This window comes from Pongo pygmaeus, chromosome 6 (genome assembly GCF_028885625.2).
Source record: "Pongo pygmaeus isolate AG05252 chromosome 6, NHGRI_mPonPyg2-v2.0_pri, whole genome shotgun sequence".
Lineage (NCBI taxonomy): Eukaryota > Metazoa > Chordata > Mammalia > Primates > Hominidae > Pongo > Pongo pygmaeus.
In genome coordinates, this window is record NC_072379.2 from 141,334,266 (window position 1) to 141,353,410 (window position 19,145).

Genomic DNA, 19,145 nt, shown 5'->3' on the forward strand with positions numbered 1-19,145 from the left:
GTCACCACAGAGTCACACCCTGCACTTGATCAGACACCGTCCTGTGAGGAGCTGTGTTCTTTGGGACCAAGGGTTCCCTTCCATTATAGGTTTTTGTCATGCAGAGTCAAGCAGCCCTGAGCATTGGGAAATCAGAGAAGGAACTTCCAGGCAAGGGTCCCGGTGCAGAAGCCAGCTGGAGAGGACAGTAGGAGACTCCCCCTTTGGGAAATGGTTTTGAGAAATATGTATCTATTTTCACCACTTCTATTATTCTATATTCCTGCTTGTCTATGCTCTAATTTCTCCTTTTCACACTCAAAGCTACACTGTGAATTCCAGCTCTGATCAAAGCTCCAAATGTGCACAGACACCTTCTCTGAACCCTGCAGGCAGCAAATGTGCCTCTTTCTGCTCTCCTTGCTGCAGAGCCCATGGACCATGGTCTGGAAGCTTCCTGACTCATCCACTCTCCTTCCCTTGGCTGGAAGTCTCCTTGTTAGTTTCAGGTCTCAGCTCCTCACTGGATTTCCTCTCCAGACTGACACTTGAAGGATTACTTTTCCCACTTTGTTCTCTTTATTTCCAGTACACTCTTCTAAGTCCACCCCTATAATGCCCGAATTTCTTAGATGCTAACCCAGCCTATTCCTTTTTGGTGCCCTTTTAAAACGCTGTGTATGTCGGTATTACAACTTTTAAATTTTGTTGCAGGCTTTTATTTCCTTGTCTGTTTCTTCAACTAGATTATGAACTTCTGAAGAAAATATTGTAGGTGAAAATCCCCAGTTTATGACACTGCCTCTGGCCTAGAGTAAATGCTAAGCTTCTTCTTTGCCGCATTGCGCACTTAAGCCTTGTCCAAAACATCTTCACCAACAGTCATCCAGCCTCTATAATGGACAGGAGACCACAGTACCTACTTCTGGAAAATTCTTCCTTCTGTTGAGCCAGAAAATCATCTCCTTAGAGCTTGGAATCTTTTGCTCTCGGTCCTATACCTTGGGGACATAGGATCAGGAGAGGCATAGTAAGAAGGTAAGTAGTCAACAAAGCCAAAAGAAGATTGTAGGTTCTAAAAGAGTTAAAGATGAGTCAGATAAGTGAAAACCCTAGCCCAGCAAATATACATTTTTCTCTTTAGGTAGCAGTTACAAATCATGGAAGGCAATCTCAAAAGTGTCTCTCCATTACTGGGAAATAGCATGCCAGGTGCTAGTAGTCAAAGCTGATGCTGGCTTCTTTGTAGATAATCCAGCAGAAATAGTTTCTTAGAAAAAAATAGTTGGAACAGTGGCTTAAAGTCCTCTCCTTCAAAAAACCTTCTCTAATTGCATCAATCCCCAACTGATAACTGGTTTTCTACATAGTCTTTGAATGCTGATGAGAATAGTTTGTGCCCCATTATTTGATGATCACTCACATATCTTATAGTGATTTTAAAAAGTTGTTTCGTCTCAATGTTGGCTCAGTCTCACCACCTAGAATATTCACACACACTACAAACAAGGATGTATGTCCAATGGGTTTTATCATTTGTATTGATTTATTTCCCCTTTCACATGGTACCCATTGCAATCAGGGTCCTTCCATATTTGTGGTCAGTGGGTGTTCGGTAACCAGAACAGAGCCTAGGATCAGTCCTTGAGGAACTGAGACTTCAGGCAGGCCTTCAAATGCTGAGAAGAAAACATCTGGTTGTGGTTCTCAAGCCTTTGGTCCTAGCAAGATAAATGAGAAGCGATTAGAATGTCTGTGCACCTGAAAGTATCGGAAGGTGACCCCCAGCTGCCACTTTCAAGGGAGAGAATGGTAAGAGGCATGTGGTGGGCTCTCAGCAGCAGCTGCTGTTGCACCTTTAAGGTGCTCTGTAAACGCTGGCAGGTGAGGTGGGTGGTTGCATTAGGAAGGAGAAAAAAGAAAGTGATTAAGATACAGCCTGTGACCTTAGGAAGATCCAATCGAGTAAGGGAGACAAGTATTCACATAATCGTGTGTTAGTATGGAAGGAAAACCCTAGGATTTGTAGAACCACGAAAGTGGCATTCCTCCCTGGAGAACAAGATGAAGAATAATAGAACTACAGAGGGCTCAGAGAAGCCCAGACAAATCAACTGCAAACAAGCTTATCAGCTGCAACCATCACCCTGTACACTAAGATCTTCCTAAAAGGTCCTGAGGTCTTCCCTCCTCATCACCCATGTCAGGTGCCTCAGGTTATGCAATAAACACACAGCAACATGAAATACAGAGGACTAACGTGCATTTCTTTGTATCTGCGTAGAAGGGAGGCCTGTTGGAAGGTGATAGAGACCATGCAGCATGTGGAAGGTGTCTCCCCAAAAGTGGGGTGGAGTCCAAATGGGATGTGGAAAGCAGCCTCCTGCAGATTGTGGAAGCCCCAGCAGATTGAAAAGGGCACCACGTGGGGCAAGGAATCCCTTGTGGCGTGTGTCAGAAATTGGACTGAGGTGAGGAGAGTTTCAACCTGGGTGGTCTCCATGGCACAGGAAGTCAGAACTTGAATGGAGAGAGGAGCCATTTGCAGGGAGTGGTGGTGGCACCCGCAGCATACATGTAGTTACAAATAAAGGGACTGATCAAATATGTAAATCTATAAAGATAACAGAACAAAGCTTCTCAGTTTTGGATAAAGGAGTTGCAAATATGGAAAGAGAGAAGAGTTGAGCACAACAATAAACCTTATAATATTGGATGGGAACTAATGTGAACTCATCGCTTCTCAGTATGTATAGACAGGAATTAAACATACCTGTAAATATAGGTGTACTGTGAAAATACATGTGTATGTACAGCTCTGTCCACTGTGATGCCTAAGAGTAGTTCACTCGAAAATCACCCCAAAGATCTAGTATCCATATTCTGTTTTCTAAATACCATTGTCCACTAGAAGGAACCAGGACTTCTGGACAAATAGTGGATACCAAGACAGGCAGGAAAAGCCTAGAACCCCTTGTGCCATAAAGCAAGGAAATGCTCAAAGAATGGTGGGGACCTTGACAGGAAGGAGAATTTAAGAAGTAACACCCCCTGTATTTCCATATCTCCTTTGGACAATGCTTCATCAACATTGAAAATTATCATTTATAAATAAAGTCTTTGAAATAAAAATTATTTTCAATCAGTTACATTCCAGCCTTACATACTGAGACTATGACCTGATTTCTGTAGATTTACAGATACAAATATGCCAATGCCATCCATAGCGGATTAGAAACACAACTTTTAAGTGCTTAGACCTACCTTTTACATGTAGTTTTTACTGTTTTCCATTCCAGCCATCTATTCATTGAGCAATTAAGCAAACATGTATTAAGCACCTGCACTCTGTAAAGTATTTTGATAGGTTCCACGAACCATGTAAGCTTCTGGCACAGCAGCCTAATGAAGTCTACCCTGCTGGGCTTACATTGTTTCAAAGCTGGGTAGACAGTTGGGGAAAATTATTTCAGCCTCTCCCCACAACCAGATTTCAAGGATGAGGAAATGAGAAGGTCAGTAGATGAAATGATGTAGGCACCTAAAAACTAATTACTTTAACCTTCCTAAAGCATACCCTGTAAAACTTCCCAAATCAGATGTTATCTATAAACATGCCGAACATGTCTTTTTTTTTTTTTTTTTTGAGACAGAGTATTGCTCTGTTGCCCAGGCTGGAGTGCAGTGGCACAATCTTGGCTCACTGCAACCTCCGCCTCCGGAGTTCAAGCGATTTTCCTGCCTGAATCTCCTGAGTAGCTGTGATTTCAGGCACACACCACCCCCAACCTGGCTAATTTTTTTGTATTTTTAGTAGAGATGAGGTTTCATCATATTGGCTAGGCTGGTCTGGAACTCCTGACCTCGTGATCTGCCCGACTCAGCCTCCCAAAGTGCTAGGATTACAGGCATAAGCCACCGTGCCCAGCCCCCATCAAACATGTCTTATAGCTCCTGTAAGCCCCGAAGCACTTTGAGAATGAGAACATTATTCATGAACGCTTTTTGAACAAATTAAAATGCCCATGTGCCCATGAGAGTTGGTTTGATTCTCTGCTCTATTCCTGGTTCTCAAACAGTGCCTGACATATAGTTATGTGTTCCATAAATACCTATTGGATAATATTATTTTAATATCTTAAGTGTGTATGTGGAGGCTGTTGGAGGCGTTTCATCAGTAAGTGGCAGTGAGAGTTGCTAGGCCTTTACTTCACTGTTTCAAATGCCTTCTTGCTTTGTGCATTCCCCTGTGGAATCCCTTTGTGTATCTATGCTCCCAATGCTATATCCAGAAGACAGGGGCAGATGGCTGAGAGGAGGGCAATGTGGCTCTTTCACCTCTGGGAGGAGCTGCGACTTTAGTGAAATTCCTGAGTCAAGTGGAGGCAGGAGAAGAGGGGCAGGAGGGAGGAAAGGACTAAGGAAGGAATCAAATGCTCTGGCGTCAGGGTTTGTTCCTTGTTGTAGTTGAGAGATCGTGTGTAGACAACTTGAAGACACTAAAGTCCACTCCACCTGCGTAGCATCGTCTCTGCAGTCCCTCTGGCTCATGCCCTTAGGGCCTCCTGTTATTCTAGTCTGTGTTCAGGTCCTGCATCCTAAGTAGGTGAGATGCTCCCTGGGGGTAGGGGTCCCAGATTATTCCTCTGTTGTCCCCCCTCAGCACCCACTGAAGGATGCTCCCTCCCTAGTTGGCATTACAATACTGGGTCTTAAAATGATGCACAGCTGGCTCCAGGGAAGGGTTCCACTGAGCCAGGCGAGGTGGCCTCCTGCAGTTCACTGAGATGAGGGTGGGGAGCCGGAGTGCGCTCATCCTGGGTCCAAGACAGGCAGCAGGAATGCATCTGCCCAAAGGGAAGGGTACTGTGTGTTAGGGAGGAGGGGAGCCATAAGTAGAAAGAGGAAGGGGAGACCCAGTCATTCATTGAGGGGAGGGCGGACAGCTGGTAAGAATGAAACTGTCTGAGGAACCCGCCCTGCACACCTGGCCCTGAGAAGCTAGTCTAAACCCACCTCTTGAGGTGCCGGCACCAAGCTTGGAAAGGAAAGAGGAAGTGTGAGCTCTAGACACTAACAGTGACACCAACAGGAGCAGAGACTTCCCAAGCAGCCCCTGTCTCAGGGCCAGGGAAGCACACCCGCAGGACCAGAATGCCAAACAGGGAGACTCAGGGTCCCCCCTCCCTGCCCCGTGTGACCCTGCCTTGGCTGCTGGCTCCACTGTAATGTGGTCCATTGTCTCAGGTGAGTCCTGGGCACAGGTGGGACATTTCTGTCCTTGGATTTTTGGCTTTTTTCATGGAACTGCTTCAGAAGACTGTCCTAGGCTTCATCTGAATTTGACTTCTTATTTTCACAGGCTCCATGGATACTGGAATTACCCAGACACCAAAATACCTGGTCACAGCAATGGGGAGTAAAAGGACGATGAAACGTGAGCATCTGGGACATGATTCTATGTATTGGTACAGACAGAAAGCTAAGAAATCCCTGGTGTTCATGTTTTACTACAACTGTAAGGAACTCATTGAAAACAAGACTGTGCCAAATCACTTCACAGCTGAATGCCCTGACAGCTCTCGCTTACACCTTCATGTGGTCGCGCTGCAGCAAGAGGACTCAGCTCTGTATCTCTACACCAGCAGCCAAGACACAGCCCTGCAGAGTCATCGCCTCCCTGTGCACAAACCTCCTGGGTCTAGTCAGAAAGCCATGGGGGCAACGCATCCAGGTGAGCCTCAACACTTGGTTCAGCATTCCGCAGGACCTCGGCAGAAATCTCAGACCATAATACTGTCATTTATTGGATGTGGCAATGCTAAATTGCCCAGACACCTGCAGCCTGTGGCCTGACTTTGTTTTGAATGAGAGTGTGCCTGAACTTGAATGTAGGACAGATGCTGTCAAGTTTAAGTTATTCCAAGTATCTCTCAGTTGGCTTGTGCCTCTGGGGAATGTTGTGTGAAGTATTTAACAGCCTGGCCACACCAATCCACCTTCCAATATGGACCGTTTTTTGACTTTTTTTTGACTCAAGTTAGACCCTGGATCTCAGCCCTCATCCCAGCTCCAAATATGGTCAGACCTTTTCTTTTCTTTTCTTTTTTTTCTCTTCTCTTTTCTTTTCTTTCTTTCTTTCTCTCTTTCTTTCTTTCTTTCTTTCTTTTCTTTTATTTCTTTTTTCTTTCTTTCTTTCTCTCTTTCTTTCTCTTTCTTTCTTTCTGTCTGTCTGTCTGTCTTTCCTTCTTTCTTGAGACGGAGTCTCACTCTGTTGCCAGGCTGGAGTGCAGTGGCACGATCTCAGCTCACTGCCACCTCCACCTCCCAGGTTCAAGCGATTCTCCTGCCTCAGCCTCCCGCTAGCTGGAACTACAGGCGCCCGCCACCAGGACCGGCTAATTTTTGTATTTTTAGTAGAGACAGGGTTTCACCATGTTGGCCAGGATGGTCTCAATCTCTTAACTTCTTGATTTGCCCCCCTAGGGCTCCCAAAGTGCTGAGATTACAGGCGTGAACCACCAGGCCCGGCAGGCCCTTTTCTTTTTCTTTCTTTCTTTTTTTTTGAAAAACTAAAGAATACCCAATCCCTTCTTCAGGTGGCTGCATCAGTGCCTGACCCTGAGGACAGTGGTTCCCTGTGGGGTTTGGATCACTGTTCTCTAGTTCACTCTCCCTGGGGCATGTGCAGAGTTTCAACTTCTTGTTGGCGTCTCTCTTTCACTCAGAATTTAAAACTTTCACACTTGATTCTTTTTCCTTCTGTCTCTTTAATCCTAATACCAAGTTTTCTTGGCATCCATTATCAGCCGTGGAGTCTGTTGCACCTGAATTGTTACTCACAGCAGGTAATAAGAGAACAAGACCTCCTGGAATTTCTGAGCCAGACTTTATACTCAGGGTTACCTTGCTGAGCCCCCATATTTTCCAGCACTCCTCTTAGTAATGGCCCTCAGTCCTGCACACAACATCAGACCCCTGGGGCTGAGCAGAGCCCTGCATTGTCAGGTTTCTGCACCAACACAAAGGCTCCCTCCTATCTCCTATAGAGGGCGCTCCAGGGATGGTGGCTGTTGGCAGAGAAACCAGTAATTCTGCCAGACCTTGCCTGTGGGGCCACCGGAGCTCAAAATGCCCCTCCTTTCTTGCACATGACCTGATGCCTGAGCTAGGAGAGGCCTCATTCCTGCTGTGATCCTGCCATGGATACCTGGCTCCTATGCTGGGCAATTTTTAGTTTCTTGAAAGCAGGTCCATGCTTAGACTCTAGGAAATTCTTGCTTTGAACTTACCTAAGACAATTCTAAACAATTCTCTTAATCTTCTTTCTTTTCCCACAGGACACACAGAACCTGAAGTCACCCAGACTCCCAGCCATCAGGTCACACAGATGGGACAGGAAGTGGTCTTGCAGTGTGTTCCCATCCCTAATCACTTAAACTTCTATTGGTACAGACAAATCTTGGGGCAGAAAGTCGAGTTTCTGGTTTACTTCTATAATGATAACATCTCAGAGAAGTCTGAAATATTTGATGATCGATTCTCAGTTGAAAGGCCTAATGGATCACATTTCACCCTGAAGATCCAGTCCACAAAGCTGGAGGACTCAGCCATGTACTTCTGTGCCAGCAGTGAAGCCACAGCCTTGCAAACACACCTCCAGCCTGTTCACAAACCCTCATAGATCTGCCTCCCTCCCAGCCACCAGCTCCCACTTCCTGCCTAAGAAAAGGATGTCTCTGGTTGGTTTTGTTCTTGCAGCTGTCTCCAAATGGACAGATATCTAAAATTAAATTGCCACAAGATATCTTGGACAGAAATGGTCAGATGCTGCAGGATTTGAAGAATTTTTACAGATACTAGAGGGTGTGACTATGGGCTCTGAATATGGGAGAATTGTACACTACCACATAACCTATATCTTCTCCTTATTCCCGTTTTGCCATTTTTATTAGAATTTTTTTGTTTTAGTTGCTTAGGAAAACATATTTTAACTCCTAGGATGGCAAGATGATTACTGGGTGGGAGTTCAGGTATTTCCATGAGACTATAGAGGGTCCCCAAGGAAATCTTCAGAAGGAGAAGGGGCTCGGTACAAGGGCCTTAATATCAATGAGTCTTGCTCAGCATGTGGTAAGAGCAGAACTGTTTGATGACCCTGTGAACCTGGTGTGATGCATTCGGGCTAATGATGCTAGCTCACAAAATAACAAGTTAAGAGAGTAGAAAACATGGAGTCTAATATTAGGATACCATTTCAAACCATTTCAAGGTCAACAGAGGTTGACCAGCATGATCAAGGTCTAGAGCAGCATGATAATTGCCAGAATAAAGCCAGGCAGTGCAGGAACAGAATTCAGCAGCAAAAGTCAGGAGATACCTAGAGGCAGAGGCAGGAATGTATTTGTCATTTTCAACTTAATCTGAGGCAGCCAGATTAACTTCTTGAGTTTCATTTAAGAAACTATTCCTCTTTTAAACATACCTATTGAAGTCTGAATTTTAGGTATTTTGTATATTTCAGTTCTGGAATTTCCACTTAAATCTTGCTACAATTTCCAGTTGTCTGCTAAAATTCTACATTTTGTCATTTACTTTGTTGACTATATTAACGTCCATCATTTTAAAGCCAGTTTTGGATAACTTTAACATCTGCATCTGTTTGGGTCTATTTCTTTTGTCTGTTTTCTCTGTTTGGTTTCTGGGCATGTGATTTTGTTTTCTCACGCAACTAGTAATGTATTTGAATGCTGGATATTGTATATAAAAACTATAGAGATAATTTGAGGCTCTGAATGATTTCATCTTCCTCAAATGATTCACTTTTGCTTCTGCTGGGAATTGTAGCAGGGGCAGATCACCTTAATTGAGCTGATGACTGAGCTGGATCAGAGCTGGGCTTCAGCCTGCATGATGGCTGCTCGCGTTTGCTCTTAGCCATTTAAGTTCCAACTAGATGTCTGGCGTTTAACAGCTAAATTAAAGTGTAAATTACATAACATAATATTTGCCCATGGCAAGTATGCAATTCAATGGATTTTGATAAATTTGTGGAGTTGCGCAACAATCACCATAATCCAGCTCTAAAACATTTCATCCTCCCCACCCAGAAAGAAAGAAAATGAGCATCCTTCCGGCTCATTTTCAGTCAATCCCTGTTCCTACCCCCAGCACCAAGGCCTGGGGCCTTTGCCAGGCTCCTCTCCTACTCAGTAGTCACTGAACGTAAATGTTCTCCAGACCAGAAAGGTGGTGGATGCTCCTCAAAGCCTGCTACATTCTCAGTCTTCCCTTTTTTTCTCAGCTACTCAGCCAATGATATAAAATTGGCAAATGACTTAGAAGGGAAAGTGGTCTGTTAGATCTCTCCTTTCTCGTTGAGATCCCAATCCCTTAGGTTTTGACTGCCTCAGTAGCTCCAATTGCCTTCAAACATTTATCTTTATATTTTGTTGGTCTTCTACTTGTTTTTGATGGCAATGTTGTTCTGCAAAAATTCAGCCTATTAACTCTGAAAGCCAGTTTTTACATTTATTAAAGGTGAGGTGCAATTTTGTATGTTTTTATTTTAGGTAGAAGTCTCTTGAAGAAAGGAAGCAGTGAACCTCTCTGCCTTCCCATTTTTTTTCTTTTCGAGACAGAGTCTCGCTCTGTCACCCAGGCTGGAGTGCAGTGGGGCGATCTCAGCTCACTGTAACCTCTGCCTCCGGGATTCAAGTGATTCTCCTGCCTCAGCCTCTGGAGTAGCTGGGATTACAGGCTCATGCTACCACACCCGGCTAATTTTTATATTTTGAGTAGAGACGGGTTTTCACCATGTTGGCCAGGATGGTCTCGGCCTCTTCACCTCGTGATCCGCCTGCCTCGGCCTCCCAAAGTGTTGGGATTACAGGCATGAGCCCTCATGCCCAGCCGCATATCTCTATTTCTAAGACGTCTACCACCCTTCTGCCTTTGGTCCACCAGAGTCTTGACACGTTTGACCTTTTACCACAAGGAGGAGCTGTGACTCTACTGAGATTAAGGGAATTCAGAGGAAGGACAGAGCATTCTGAGATGGGTAACAGTTAAAAGAAATTTTGAGTATATTTACAACAGGGGAAAATGTGGTCTGCAGAAGCTGTGTCAATGCTGAAATGTGAGAGGGTAAATATAGACTATTCATTTGCCTTGCTGTGCAGGTGTTTTTGATCTAGCAAAGAGCCTAGACTGCCAGATTTGTTGCATGTGACCCTGCATGGGATGAGAAAGGGAGAGAGTTTGAGCTGGGAAAGAGGAGAGCTCACAAGCAGATGCCAGTGGAGGACCGCTTCCTGAGAGGAATAAGAGAGGCTGTGGATGCTGGGCCTCTGCTCCAGCTCAATCCTGCCATGAAATGACTTCCTGGAACCTCGGCAGTGAGCCTGACAAATCAGGGCTTCCTCGAGGGATCTTGCAAAGAGAGTAATTATCAAGGGAAATCTACTTATCAGACCAAAGAATACCTGCAGCGCCAGTCCCCTGACTCTAAATGATGAAAGACTTAAGCTAGAAAGGGTTGTTTTGTTTTGTTTTGTTTTTTCCTTTTTCTTCTTCTGAATGTTCCTCTAAGTTCTTCGAGCAAGGGCTTCGAAGGATAGGGAACCTGTCTCCTGGGTGTTGTGAGCAAATGGTTCTTATCAAAACAGCCTCACCAGACTCCCTTCCAGATTCCAGCTTCAACATCTATCCCTGTCTACCAAGACCCATGGAAGCTAGACTTGTCCAGATATCAAAAGATGATACCAAACACCTGGAGATGGGAAAGAAGGTGGCATGGACAGACCTCCAGGATGCACATCTGAAACAGGCTCTTCATTTTGTTTTCACTACAGGCTCCTGTTTCACCTTTTCAAAAAGCATTTGGAATTTCCCTTACTTCTTGGAAATCGAAAAATACAGCAAAGATACATTTTCGTAGACTGTAGTTATTCAGTAGGAGGGAGCTTCAGAATATCTCTATACTCTACTATGCATACTCTAGCATGCTTCCTGGAAGTGAAAGTCTAGCCAAACAGTTTAACAGGAAAACCATTAGCCATCCTGTGGAGGTTAATTTTGCAGTTTATTTTGGAATGGAACAAAAGAATGTATTGAAGATGGGAATCTCATTTTTACATGCTAGAATCTAAATTTCTTAACTTTTTGTAGTATGGGCCATTTTCAAATCTGCTAAAGTCCTAAAACCAGACTATGCGAAACACGCACTTCTAAGCTCAATATTAAATATCTAAAGTGACTAACTAACGTAGGGTTGGAGAGGCAGGGTCCCCCTGGACTTTTCAAACTCCTACCCTCACAAAAAATCTAGAACTTCTTCTCAGTAACAAAAATAAGACAACGTATAATCATTTTTCATCGTTAATAAATAATCTCTATCCATCACGGCATTGCATTTAATTTGTGTTAATTGTTGCCAAAAAATGACTGTGGGTTAAACATTTGTGATTCATATAATAATAGAAATAATAAATGTAAATGTTTTAAGTGAACAAGCGAGATTTTAATAGCCCAACAGGCAAATAGCATGAACTGATGCTCTGCAAAGGTGAGGGACACCTGGCCTGTGACAGGATGTCTTATCTGATTTTGGTCTGAATTTCTTTTGGAAAACTGGCAGCTGCTGGTCAACCTGCAGGGATATGATTCCATGAGCTGATATGCAATGTTGACTTTTGTATTTTTGTCAGCATGAAAGAATTTTTTTTTTTTTAAATCAGGGTCAGAGTCTCCAGTAACTAGCAGCCAGCTGATAGAATGGAAGTGAAACCATGGCCCTCGTCCCCTTGCAGACCTGGAAACCCAGTGTTGAGCATCAGTGAAGAGAGAGACAGAATCAAGTGAAATGAAATCTTCATAAGACCCTGCTCAGGAAACTAAATTTGACATGATTGGACACAAGAGATTGTTCATCCATTCTATTCCGCCAGAGGAGACAGGACAGATTTCCTGCGCGTTCTTGGGGAGCTGGAAGAGGGAGACAGCTCTGCCAGGTGGAGTGGTATTCTCATGAGAAATGAAAAAGAAGAGGCAGAGATGGAGAGTTTGGTTTTAGAAGGGTGGAAGATTTTGCTTATAAACATATCAACACACTTGCCTTTCCCGCCAAGACCCAAACTTTGGGGAATTGCCCAAAGATGAGGTTTAAATTTTGGCAGCCAAAAATATGACCGACGTTCAAAATATGCATCCTGATATCATTCAGTTCGACGTCTTCTAGTTCTTCTGCAGCCTTCTGTCTCTTTCCCTTTGCCCCTACAACTCTCCAGCTTTTTGTGGATTAAGTTATCTCCATGATAAAATTATTATGTTTTCTTCCCTCTTTGACTTTCTTGTTGGAAGCCTGGCTCTTCCCAGGGATCCCAGCGTCTACCCTCTCTCCTTTCTGTAGCTTTTTTCCCCTTCTCCAGTGTGGCGGGCCCTGTCAGAAAATACGTACATAATCAATTTATTTGTTCCTTTTTATCCTTTGGACAATTCTTTTGTTTGTTTGTTTGTTTTTGGTTGAGACCGAGTCTCGCTCTGTCATCCAGGCTGGAGTGCAGTGGCAGGATCTCTGCTCACTGCAAGCTCCGCCTCCCGGGTTCAGGCCATTCTCCTGCCTCCTCTTCCTAGTAGCTGGGACTGCAGGCGCTGGCCACCACGCCCAGCTAATTTTTTTGTATTTCTAGTAGAGACAGGGTTTCCCCGTGTTAGCTAGGATGTTCTCGATCTCCTGACCTAGTGATACACCCGCCTCAGCCTCCCAAAGTGTTGGGATTACAGGCGAGAGCCACTGCGCCCGGTCTAGACAATTTTTCATGGACAATAAAACACTTTTGCTTTTCATGTCTCCTGTAAAACACAAAACAAAACAACAACCACACAAAACTAACATTGCCTCATGTGAGGCGAGTTTCTTTCTATCAGTTTCATTCCAGTGCCTCTCCCAGATGCTGTCCCTCTGATTTGGTGAAAACTGTTGCGTAAAATAGTGAAATACATATTTATTTAAAGTCTACTCTTTAAGAATGGTTACATCTTTATGTCGTTATGATCATCACCATTGTATGTAGCCTCTTGTCATTTCACTACCTTCCCTCCCTACCATTCCTTCTTTGAAAAGGTTCCCATGTCAGCTGTGTGGTGCGATGAGGTAGGTACTGAATAAGACCCACATCTACGGGGGTACCCGGTTATGTTCACAGAATTTTAGAGCTAGACAGAGTGTTGAAAATTATTTATTTCTGCCCATTGTTTCATAGATCAGGAAATGGGATGCTTTAAAAAAAGTATTTAAATGTACATAGTAACTATATTGCTGGCCTCCATGTAACACGTATTTCATATTCTTAGTCTACAAGTATTGTGTGAATGTGTTTTTGCTCCTATTGGATTATAAGCACCATGAGAGTGAGAATATTGTTTACTCATGCTTTGCACTAAGTAGCCATTCAATGACTATAAACAAATAAAGCATGCTTGAAGTTCCAGGAAGGATGGTGGTCATTTTTCTTTTGTTTAGTTCAAGTTCTGTGTTTAGTAAATCACAAATGAACCATCAGGGTCTGTCTTTGCAGGGGATTCACCAGTAGATGACAACGCTACCAAAGTGTGTGTGTGTGTGTGTGTGTGTGTGTGTGAGAAATGCCTTTCTGGCAGTGCTAGTCCCTGGTTTTCCTCCTGGAGGTTGCTGCCCTGGGGCCACTGACTGAGGCACTGAGGTCTGAGTGCTGGGCTTTGCTGATGACAGCAGGAGGAGCTGCGGCCCGGCCACACCCCTGAGGCTGGGTGCCTGATGCCGGGCAGAGAAGGGGAGTACCATCTTCAAGAATAAAGGGGACAGCGGTCTTCAACAGGGGGATAATTCACAAAACACAAAGACGTTTTGTGTTGTCACATTGGCATCAGGTGGGTAAGGCCCAAAGATGCCGCTAAGCATCCTAGCTGCACAGGGCAACCCCCCACAACCAACAATCGCCTGATCCAACTTGGCAGTAGTGCTGAAGTTGAGAAACCCTGCAATAAGCTTGGGTTGTAAGCTTTGTACCAAGAAGGAGGATTCTCTGCAGACAACTCAAGGGCAATACCGTCACCTACTTTTGTTTTCCACGACTGACATGTTGTTGACCTTCATCGCCACTCTTTCCCAGCACACGGTGTCTATATATTGTCCAGCAGCCTCCTGTTTCCTCAAAGATCTGCCCCTTGGACAAATAAGAACATCACAGGGAGCAGGGCTGCAGTTCACTCCCAATAATACCCTTTAACAGGGTTTGCTCTGAACTAGCACCACAGTCATGTGCGGTAGGTGGCTATGGCTGGTATTCAGGTGAAATCTCAGGCCAATCTCTTCTGAATCAGGGGGATCACTGACCATTAATCAGACCTTCAAGTGAGCAAAGATTGAGAGAGCAAAACAATGTCCTGCATTATTGTGAAGGGGAAGCAAAGGATCCAGAGAGGAAACCAGACTGACACTGAGAGAAGGGCCTGAAAGGGAGAGGAAGGGAGGAGGTGGTAAGGAGTGAGGGTAAGGAGCGAAGAGGGAGCGGACTGCTGGCACAGGAATGACAATCAGAGACACATCCTGGAGGCCACAAGTCCACTCTCTCAACTATTCCCAGAAATTCCAAAAACTCCTTTAAAGGAGCAAGTGCAGGGCATGAAAGGGAGGAGCCATGCTACAGGAGACCCTGGGAATGGGGGAATGATTACAGGCTGTGACCTCACTGGCGCAGCACCTCTCAGTGGCAGTGGAAACCACAGCCTAGTCTTCTCAGCAGTGCTGACCAGAATCCTGCCCTGGGCCTTGCCTGGTCTGCCTGACTCTGCCATGGGCTGCAGGCTCCTCTGCTGTGTGGCCCTCTGCCTCCTCCAAGCAGGTGAGTGCTGGGCCCAGGTGACATGATCCTGTTGCAGTCCCTAAGCCTTTTCAAGATGACAACAACAGCAGGCTATCTCCTAGGATTTGCCTGAATTCTGCTTCTTTCCTTTTCAGGTTCCTTGGACACAGCTGTTTCCCAGACTCCAAAATACCTGGTCATACAGATGGGAAATGACAAGTCCCTTGAATGTGAACAAAATCTGGGCCATGATACTATGTATTGGTATAAGCAGGACTCTAAGAAATTTCTGAAGATAATGTTTAGCTACAATAATAAGGAGCTCATTGTAAATGAAACAGTTCCAAATCGCTTCTCACCTGAGTCTCCAGACAAAGCTCATTTAAATCTTCACATCAAGTCCCTGGAGCTTGGTGACTCTGCTGTGTATTACTGTGCCAGCAGCTAAGACACAGCCGTGCAGAGTCACTGCATCCCTGTGCACAAACCTCCCGGCTTAGCCAGGAAGCTGTGGGGTAGTGTGTGCACCTGCACCCAAGGCGCCAGGCTCCATTCCCTGATGGCCTCTGATGGAGTTTCAGTCTGTAGTACAGCCGGCTAGTGCACCCAGTGGAGAAGTCCTCTATTTTATGCACACAAAAGTCTCACAGAATTGTTTATCAGGTAGAGCAGGCTTCACAACAAAGCCACTAAAGTATTAGGGCTCCACAAACAAAAAAGGAGCCTGTCCCATGCACTGAAGATCTTAACTGATGGAGGAAGCTCTCTCTTTTCTTTCTGTGTGGCACATATTGGTACATATTTTATATAACATTATGAAAGAAACACATGATTGCTAAAAATGGTTGATGAGCACAAGCATAAAGGAGAGGGGAAGGAAATATTTCTAAGATCAAGAGACAATTCTGATGATCAGTAAGTACTTTATTTAACAGAAAAATATTTGGGGAGGCACGAAATTCCATGGCAATAGGTAAACTGGAAAGCGTTGAGGAGAAGCCAGTGGAGGCAGCCTTGTGCGTTGTAGGCTCCTTCTCTTCAAGAAGGGTGACAAGCAAGTGTCTCTCCCAATTCTGATGAATGTCATCTTGAACTCTCCTCAAGAGCAGGCAATAGCCGGATGACAGGGGATATTGGGAGACCTGAAAGGACTTTGGACACAAATCTCTAGGTAGTGGTGATTTGGTCCTACTCCAAGTGAAACAACATGATGAAACTGATATTTTGGTAGAGGAACACTGGTAGTAGTATGGATCAGAAAGGAGATAGATTTTTGGGTGGCATGAACAATTAGGAGACTTCTAAATATCCTACATGAAAGATTAGAAAGGGTTTATATGAAGCATTGTGGACAAGATAGGCTTGAGGCTCTGCATTGTGTTATTTCTTGGAAATGTATTGGGTTTTATTCTGGGAGGGTTGAATGTAGGACTTGCTGGGGTCTATTTCAGCTTTGCCCTCCCTGTTAGGGAGCCCCAGCATGTGGTCATCATTGCTAGTGCATGGCCTTTCCAGGGTCTTACTGGGAATCACAGTGTACCCACCACGACTCTCCACTCTCACTGGGTCTGAATGCCAATGCCTTCCGGCCCCGGGTATCTTCTGACATCCCTGCCTATGTCTACAGCCTTCCAGAGTTTGTTCTCTGCTGGGCCTTCTGGAGTGCCACCCTCTGCATACACAACTTAGAACCTGGCCCAGAAAGAAAAATAAAAAATAAAAAAAGATTTTCTTACACAGGTTCTCAGGGCTCCTTGTTAGTACTCTGTGTCCTAAATCCCAGCTGTCTTGGAGTCAGTTATGTCCTCTTATCTTCAATCACATATACTACTTCTATTTTATATAAGTATGTTTACTTGGGTTTTCTTCATATTTACCATTCCACTCTTCGCTCTTCTTGCGATTCACAAGGTCCTGAGATCATTTTCCTTCTTAGATCCATCCCTAATTCAGATGACTTGAACTCTGTGGTCACCACCCCTTGTTGTGGGAAATGCTTATGTTAGCTATTGTCCTCAGGACAATTAAGCCTTTCACTTTCACCATTATTCAAGTTTTTAGTTTAAATTCTATTGCTTTTTTTTAAATTGTCCTTGCAATTTGGTTTCCTTATTGGGAGCCAAACAATGCAATAAAATTTTATTCGTTCAAATTTGTTCTACTTCTTTGTAGAAGGGCCAAAGTGTTTTCTTGCTAAAGTAGGTACCAATGGAAACAATTTTAATGGTAATGATACTAGTGTTTAAAATAAGGCTAATTTTAGGTTTTTATCTACTGAATAGAATATCTCCAACTGTAGCAGGATAGAGATCGATCCTATATGTAACCTGTTGAGGGGGAGAATATTCAACCCCCTTAAATTCTAATCTACATGCTTTACATTTTTTTTTTGGTTTTATGGGCCACATTGAAAATCTGATGAAATTGATATATTAGAAGAATGCTACAATTTTCCTCCTGACTGAGCACATCCCCAGGTTAAAACAAATCTAAATTATAAAACCTTGACTTAAATCATGGATAAGTATCTTCCTCAGCCCCGTGTAGATTTACATATAACATAGATTTACGACCCTAATCTCACTCCTACAATTATAATTATCATTACGAAATGGTAACACTGATGTAATACAACGATAAATAGATGGTAAAAATCACTTTGAAAGTATGAATCATCTCATTTTTGTGTTTGTGTTCATTTGTATCTTCAAATGTTCTAGAATGAAAACCCAATATTGGCTTAAAAGTACCTTTTAAGAAAATTGATTATATTCCAATTACTAACTGGTCACAAAGCATAAATAGCTTATGTAGTGAAGTAAAGAAGACCCATAGGAAGTCATCCAGCTGGTTCCTAGTTGGAAAGTTCTCCACAGAACTGATGAACTAATGTGGTTTCTAACATTTTAGAAATGGCAGGGCTTTAGAGATCATCTCATTTCAGTTCTCCCAATTTAATATATGAGGAAATATGGCATGACATATATGAAGTGATTGAACAATGACATACTGATTACATTTCTCAAACTTTATGTAAGATATATTTTTATTCTCTTGTTGTTTTTTGAATATGTTGAATTGCCCTGCTCAAATAGAATTCCGGGGGTGAAAATGGTGGTAATTTTCTGCTTGCTCCTAGCTGTTGCTCAAGGAGTATTTGGTGAACAAGTCAGACTGGCCCAAGAGCTCAAGAGGGCTGGGATACTGTCTGTTCTGCTCATTAATAGGGATCCAGACATAGACAATTTTCTGTCCTTTTTTCTTTTCTTTTCTTTGTTTCATTTCATTTCTTTTTTTTTTTTTTTTCTTTTGAGGGGTGTGGTGGGAGCGGGGTCTTGCTCTGTCTGGAGTGCAGTGACGCAATCATGGCTCACTACAGCCTTGACTTCCATGGCTCAAGTAATCCTCCCACTTCAGCCTCTTGAGTAGCTGGGACTACACACATGCACCATTACATTCGGCTAATTTTTGTAGAGATAAGGTGTTGCCATGGTGTCCAGAATCAGACATAGACAATTTCTGTTGAGTAAAAATTTAGAATGCCCTAGGTGTGTGGATACCTGGTGTTCTGGCTGCTGACTCTGTGTTGTTGCCAACACCTCCTTCATCTTCATTCTTCCCTGGCCTTTGAAACCCATCCCTGCTTCTCAGGGTTGTGGGATGTGGAACCATTCTGGATGCTGACACTGGGTTAGTGAGTGGCCAAATGCTGCTTTGGTCACAGGCAGGAGCTGTGCTCTGGTGAAACCTCTGAGGCAGGGACCTGGGGAAGGGATAGAGAGTAAGAGGAGAGATGGCCAGGAGGGATCTTGCCCACAGGGAGCCATCCATACCTCAACTGAGAGCATGGCTGTACTCAGCTCAAGCACACTAACATCAGCTTCAAGCTGATTTCCATTTCCTTTGCTCCACACACCTTGCGTTATTCCTTTTCAGCATCCTGAGTATGTTAGCTCTAACCCCTACCAAGCCCCATGCCCTCTACTTCAGGGACAGAGGGTGCCTCATCCCTTTCATGCTCCCCCAGTTCCTCCCCAGTGCCTGGTTGCTGGTTGGCATCACAGTCATGCCCTTGAATGATGGGAGCTGGTCCACACTGCTTCTGTGATCATGCAGTCATCCTCCCTCCACAGAGCCGGGCAAAATGGGCTCCACCATACTTAGACATTGAGGGAAGGGACGTTTTGAATGGCACTGTTTTGTGTGATCCCGCAGGACAGAAGGAGATTCCTTGAATGGGAGTGGTGTGTTGTTGAGAGGGATCCTGAAAGACAGGCAGACAGAGATAGAGGGAGGATCCACACAATGAGGAAGCAGCTGAGA

The 19,145-nt window shown here is 44.1% G+C and overlaps 1 protein-coding gene and 1 gene segment (V, D, J or C); both read left to right on the forward strand.

Moving 5' to 3' along the window:
- The first annotated feature begins 5,064 nt into the window (after positions 1-5,064).
- Positions 5,065-8,751, forward strand: LOC129040062 (M1-specific T cell receptor beta chain-like). The gene is made up of 3 exons (XM_054493944.1): positions 5,065-5,226; positions 5,342-5,713; positions 7,320-8,751. The coding sequence occupies exons 1-3, from the start codon at positions 5,208-5,210 to the stop codon at positions 7,661-7,663; spliced, it is 735 nt and encodes a 244-aa protein (XP_054349919.1). The 5' UTR covers positions 5,065-5,207; the 3' UTR covers positions 7,664-8,751.
- Positions 8,752-14,773: 6,022 nt separating this feature from the next.
- LOC129040063 (T cell receptor beta variable 3-1-like) lies at positions 14,774-15,270 on the forward strand. The segment is given in 2 exon segments: positions 14,774-14,861; positions 14,978-15,270. Coding segments are annotated over 2 exon segments (342 nt in total).
- The last annotated feature ends 3,875 nt before the right edge of the window (positions 15,271-19,145 follow it).